This window comes from Neofelis nebulosa, chromosome 2, assembly GCF_028018385.1.
Source record: "Neofelis nebulosa isolate mNeoNeb1 chromosome 2, mNeoNeb1.pri, whole genome shotgun sequence".
NCBI lineage: Eukaryota > Metazoa > Chordata > Mammalia > Carnivora > Felidae > Neofelis > Neofelis nebulosa.
In genome coordinates this window covers 113,916,296-113,922,868 of record NC_080783.1, presented here as the reverse complement: position 1 = coordinate 113,922,868, position 6,573 = coordinate 113,916,296, and the positions used below count along the sequence as shown (strand labels likewise).

General features: G+C 45.8%; 1 protein-coding gene across 1 annotated transcript; it reads left to right on the top strand.

The window, feature by feature from the left end:
• The first annotated feature begins 2,296 nt into the window (after positions 1–2,296).
• GPR148 (G protein-coupled receptor 148) lies at positions 2,297–4,487 on the top strand. The gene is given in 4 exon segments (XM_058693208.1): positions 2,297–2,378; positions 3,424–3,505; positions 3,507–4,342; positions 4,345–4,487. Coding segments are annotated over 4 exon segments (1,143 nt in total).
• The last annotated feature ends 2,086 nt before the right edge of the window (positions 4,488–6,573 follow it).

The following is a 6,573-nucleotide window of genomic DNA, read 5'->3' as shown; positions in this document are numbered from 1 at the left end:
TGGATGCCTTTGAGAAAATGCCTTCATCTCACAACTGCCTCAATTTCCTCACCCCCAAAAAGAATCCCAAAGGTGAAACAATGTGTATAAAATTACCTGGCACCCAGTAGGTGCCTTTGTTTCCTTTGTTTCTCCCTGACACAGAGGCAAGTAGCTAGGCATATGATGATGAGGGCCTCATTCCTGCAGCCCAGTCAGGTGACACTGCCTATTGCTGAGGGACATAGGGCTGCTAGGAGCCCAAGAGCTCTTGTTTAGATCATTCCCTTCAACTTGAGAGTCCTGGCTGCTTGCTGCCTATGGGAACAGCTATGTGAGGTAGAGGTTCTGCTTGGGGCTACTTCTGCCACTTCAACTGCCCACACCCTGACACACCTGAGCTTCATGCTAACACTACAGTGAGTAATTCCTGTTCTGCTGCCAACTCTGGGGGATGCAGCAATGAATACTCTGCACGTCTCGGGAAAGGCAGCTTGTACTCATCCTGAGCCTTCCCACAATGGCAAGGCACTTAACCTCCTTTGGTCTCAGTTTCCCACCTAGAAGCTGTCTTGCTGATTCAGTGTAGTGTTCCCATGATGTCATGTGCTGGTGCTTGCATGCAGTAGATGCCCCACAGTGAGGCTGTGTGCAGTCACTTAGTTTCTCTCTCCCTTGGGGGGCAGGACTTGAGGGCCTCTCCACTTGGCAGTTTGAATTTGTTTGCATCAAGCTTTTCCATAGTTTCAGCTTATCTCCAACTTCCTGGATGGTGCCTTCTGTCTGGTCCCTGGACAAGGGCAGTCCCAGGAGCCAGAGGCTTTTGAAATGCCACGCATGGTGAAGATTTTATTTCCAAAGTGACATGTAGATTTGCTAACCTGTACTGCTCATTTTCTCTGTATCAGTATGTGGTCTCCTATAGCACCCACAACGTGTACAGACAGGCATGTTCTGACCCATACTGAGATCAGAGAATGGAGGGGAATAGAGCATTTAAAGGTGGTGATGTCACTAACCAGGAAGGGGCAGTGCTACGTCATCCCTACAGCAGTCAGCACATACTGACCTTCGAGAAAGGCTGATACCAGAGACCCCACATCCATGCTAGTCTGGATTTTTCCAGAAAGGGCAACCTGGGTGGTGCATAATTTTCAACAGTAAGGCAGGCTCCTTATTACACTTACCAGCTCATTCATCATGGGAGTTACTAACTTTCCATTTCCCTGGAGCTGTTGCCTGTCACCAGCTATCAGAAGGATTGAGCCTTCAGTTACATTTTTACTGAAGGGTTGTCATTTAATGGTTTCCCTCTCCCAGGGAATCTGTATTCTAAGACAAGCACCTGCGGAGGGCAAGACTGACAGCCAGGGACTGGCAAGGGTATCTGTAAGGCCGACAGCAGGGGGCAGCCTTACCTCCAGCCCAGCTCTAGGCATACAGGCCTCAGAGTACACCTGCAGGGCAGGGCTCTGTTCCCTCCCCAGACCTGGGGCCACTTAAGGTCTGAGGGGTGACCTGGGGAGCACAGGCCCTGGCAGAGGAGATAGGGAGGCAGGGTTAGCTTTCTGGCATTGCAAATTTTCTGGAGGAGGGAGATGTACTTTGTCAGAACAACCCTTAGAGTTTTTACCATAGTCTACCTTCAGGATGAAGTTGTTGCTGCTCCTCCTCAAATACTGTAACAAACCCTCAAGAAAGGCATGGTCCCTGGGTTGAGTGGGAGTTAAGTGGGGGTCTCTCCTTACCTGTACCCCAGATATGTTCTATGGCAAGGCTCTGTCCATGGGCACTCTTAGGAAAGAAGCTACTTGGCAGTGACTGTTAGCACCTGTGTAATTGGATGCAGGCTTCCAGGACAGGTGTATTGTCATCATGAGCCCCCAGTGGGGTCATGGAGACCCAGAGGGGCAAAGTAATTCAGCCAAGGCTACAGTTAATCATAAGAGACAAAACCAGATTTCCTCTGAAGTCTTCAGCTTATGACACTGCTGAGAAAGAGAAGGGAGGCAGAAAGCAAATGCCTGTGTGGTCAGAGGGCCCTTAGCTGAGGGATGAGGCAGGACTCTGGTGTGTCACTTGCTGAATATGTTCCAAGTGACATTCATGATGTGAGGCTGGGCTTCTTGTGGCTGAATGTCTGAAATTTTTGTTTCCCTCTAATCCTAAGAACATCCCGCCTGTGCTCAGGAAGTCAACAGCTCTGTAGCAGCTCCTTCCTTGGGCTCAGTATGGTGTCAAGCTGGGGCCTGGTGTGGGGCCAGAGAGGGGCTGGAGGAGTGTGGCACAGGCAGCATGGGGCGGGGGTCCTAGGGGCATGAAGCATTTAGTGCACTCCTTCTGCAGTGAGGGCAAGGGAGTCTGTGGAGCAGAGAGGACCCAAGCCTCTGGAGAGTGTGGTAAGGTAAGGGCTAGTGTTCTGGTATTGAGCATTTACCCCAGGCTACACATTGCACTAAGTATGTAACCTCTAGGTTTTTGCAGCATTTCCATGAGGTCTGCATAGGAAGCACTCACATTTCACAGATAAGGAAACAAATGTAGAGAGATGAGCAAAGCTTCCTAAGGTTTCAAAGCCAGGATATCAATAACAGAAAGCCTGCTTACCTGAACTGGAGCATGCTTTGTTCTTTCCCAGGCCACCCCACTGTGGGCCCGAACCAAGTGCACATAACCGTCTATACATTTCTGGATAACCTGTGATGTCCCAGCTGCTTGTGAACCTCCCATCCTCTTCTCTCTCCTGCCTTCCGCCCCTTTCCTCTAGCATCTGTGCAGCCTCTGCCAAGTGGGGTATCTGTCTTGCCACACAGGGACACCACAAGAGGGCAGCTGAATGGTCTCCCATGTGGCATCCTGTGTAGAAAGGTTGTGGGACACACACACATTCACACATAGGGTCATCTATGTGAGCATACCCAGGCCCCTCTAGCCTGGTACCACTTCCTGAGACCCTGTCATGTGCAGCCTCAGACAGAAGCCAGGCCTGTTCCACAGTCCAGAAATCCTAGCTCCCAGATGGCTGCTCCTTCCCTTCAGATAGGACTGCCTGACTATGACCACTGAATTCAATCCAATGTGGTGAGCATTCATTGCACACACCCTGCTAGCCAACCAGACAGGTTTGGGGGACATCAAAATGGGGGACACTTCTCAAGAGATCAGAGATCAGTGACCAGTGAATCATGGCAATAGGCTGATCCATTTAGATGTGCCCACACACATGCAGCCAGGACAGCTGACAGCTATGCATGAATGTAGGAAGCCCTGTATGAGCAGAATTTTGCTTTGTTGTTTTATTTTTGTTAAACAGTCATCCCTAAGACCTGCTCAAGCTCAACATTTTTGCAGAGGAGTAGTACCAAGAGGATCCTGCAGGGGAGATCTATACCTTGGGCAGGTACAGAACCAACCACCTGTGAGAAAGCCTGCCATTCCTGCCAGGAAGCCTGGGGGTTCAGTTGGCACCCTTCCCCCTGGACACAACAGGCTGGCCAGCCTCTGACCAGCTCATCAGCATGCCACATTAGCCAGCAACACCTCCTAAACCTTGGGGACCTCAGGGTACCCGTCTCCGTGCTGTGCTGGCTGTTCCTTCCCTCAAGCCTGCTGGCTGCAGCCACACTGACTCTGAGCCTCTTGCTGCTGGCAACCATCCTGAAGAGCCAGAAGCTGTGGCAAGAGCTCCACTACCTACTGCTGGCTAACATCCTGCTTTCAGATCTGGCCTACCTTGTGTTCTACATGCTTATCTCATCCAGCAACCTGGGTGGCCGGACTCTGTGCCACATCACCTGTGGTGTTCTCACAGATGTTGTCTTTGCTACCTACACCAGCACCATCCTGTCTTTCATGGCCACCATGCTGCACACCTACATGGCAGTTGCTTATCCTCTGTGCTACTTCTTCTTCATGTCCTGTGAGGCTGTCCAAAAAGTGGTGGCCCTCATCTGGCTGCTGGCCTAATTCTTCCCTACATGTGTCATTTGGCTTAGCAAGCAGCAAGATGCCAGTTTAGAGAAACAAGGGGCCTTATGCATCCTGCAGCTGACCCTGTGCAATGAGCCAGGCTGTGGCCCCCTGGTCACTATTACCCACACCTACATTTTATGCATTCACTTTCTATGCACAGGTCTCATCACCTACTGCTTCTGGAGGATCTATGCAGAGACCAGGACTTCAGGCATCTGGGTCCAGGGCTATTCCTGGGCCATGGGCACCCTGCTCATCCATACAGTGCTACTCATACTGTACATTAGCCCTGTTATGGTGTTTTGCCTGGATATCATGCTAACCAAGTACAACCACATTGATGCCAAAACTCATGTGTGGCTCATGGTAGCCAACAGCGAGGTGCTTATGATGCTCCTCGTGCCATGCTCCCATACCTGTATACACTCCACTACTGGTAGCTGTTGGGGATGGTCGGGGGCCACTTCTCCTCCAGGAGGCACAGTGACATCTTCACCATTTTTAAGAGCTGGAAATTTCACAGTGTGGCAAGCTGAGGTTAAAAAGTATATGTTGGATGCATCAGCGTTCAATTATCATCAACTCCAGAGAACTGTAATATACTTGTGCAACAGGACCTTTAAGATGACCTCAGCATTCAACATTTCAAAAGTTTTTAAGTAGAGAAAGCTAACTTCTCACTGAAGCCCTACCTGAAAATTGAAGCAAGTAAAATGACTCAGCAGAGCTCTGATCAAAGTGAAGCTGAGGCCAGATTTGTGCCTTTCCAATGGTTTCCCCCATACCCTCCAAGGCCACTGACAAAGCATGTTGCTGACAAACACACAGAAGCCAAAAGATTACTGAAAGTAATCTGAACATGAAAAGTAAGCAAGCAGATTTGCTGAATCTGGGACCAGGAACCTCCATTTGGGTAGCTTCTCAGGATGTGGGAGGGAGGAGAGCAAACCTAGGACCCATCTATACCAGGGAGTGTCATGAAGACATCTATAAAGCTGGAACCCCAAACGATTATAGCCTCAGAACAAGGATATATGACAACTAACAAACAGCAAGGACTTTACTGTCTTGATATTGGTGCTGTGCAGAAGAGGAAGAAAATTCCTCAAGAATTCTTAAATAGAAGCTACCCTTCAGACAGGACTAGAACTAGGTTTCAAATTATTTTTGTGGTCAACAAACCTCATACTGTGGTTGATGTGGCTCTTCTGCAGGACTAGAGCTTCAGCTCATGCTTCAAAGAATTTCCCTGGTAAAAGAATGCCAAAGAAAATGAATTGCATGTAGTCAAAACTCACAAAATCACACAAAAGAATAAGGCACCATGAAAGAAAGTGAGAAGAAAAAAGATAGCTGCAGTATACTCCATCCAGCTCCTTGAACTATCAGACACTTGGCTAATACAAAAATGTTCAATGTTTGTTTGTTTTTAAGTAGGCTCCATGCCCAGTGTGGGGCTTGAACTCATGGCCCTGAGACCAAGAGTCACACGTTCTACTCACTGAGGCAGCCAGGTACCCCTCAATATGTTTTAAGACATGAAAAATGACATGGGCATATGAATAAAGAGCAATACATTTTTACAATAACTGAGAAGATTAGGGAAAAAATTAAATAGAACTTCTAGAAATAAAAATATATACATAATAATTAGAATTGGAAAAGATGGGTTATATTTAAAATGGGTTAAAAAGTATAGTATGCAGCAGATTCTTCATCACAGCTAATTTTGAACTCTCCGAAGTTATGTTAATAAATATTTTATGCAATACAAAAAAAAGTATATTAGACACAACTTAAGAGATATTTTGAAATCTGGAAGATAGGTTTAAATAAATGATCTAAAATTCAGCCTAGAGTGACAAAGAAATAAAAAAATATAAATGAGAGATTAAGAGACATTGTATTTAGAATAGAAAAGACTGACATCTAAGAATACAATAGAGACAACGTGGAAAGGAAAATACTTAAAGAGATAATATCTGATAATTTTTCAGATGTTTGAAAGATATCAAACCTCAGACCCAAGAACTCTTAGTAGTTACAAATACTACAAATGACAAATAATCCACCTGAAGCACATCATGTGAAACTGCAGGAAACTGAATACAAAGAAAAGCTATTTAAGCAGGTAGAGATAAGAGACAAAAGAATAACAATTTAAAAGACAGCTGACTTCTGACAAAAACAGCAAAAGTCTGATGTAATGAGAGAAATAACTGTTGATCTGGAATTCTACACATGGGAAAACAATCTTTTCAGAAAGCAAAATAAAAATCATTATAGAACACAAAACCCAAAAGACATTATTCTTAACAGTGCTCATTAAAGAAATTTTAAAGGATATATTTCTGGCAGATGGAAAATTATTCCACATGGATGATTTGAGGTGCATGAAAAAAATGGTGAGGAATAAACATTGAAATCTATGTGCATAAATCTGAACAGTCATGGTCTGGTTGGCTGTATGAAAGAAATAAAAATGTCTAATTAGGGGGTTAAAAAAAGTATCATACAAAAATATCATATGAATGGGATGGTATAATTGCACACAAATCATTCTAAAGTTCTAGCAGTCTTCAGGACGAGGGTAGAAATATTAATCTAAGACTTTGTTAAGCA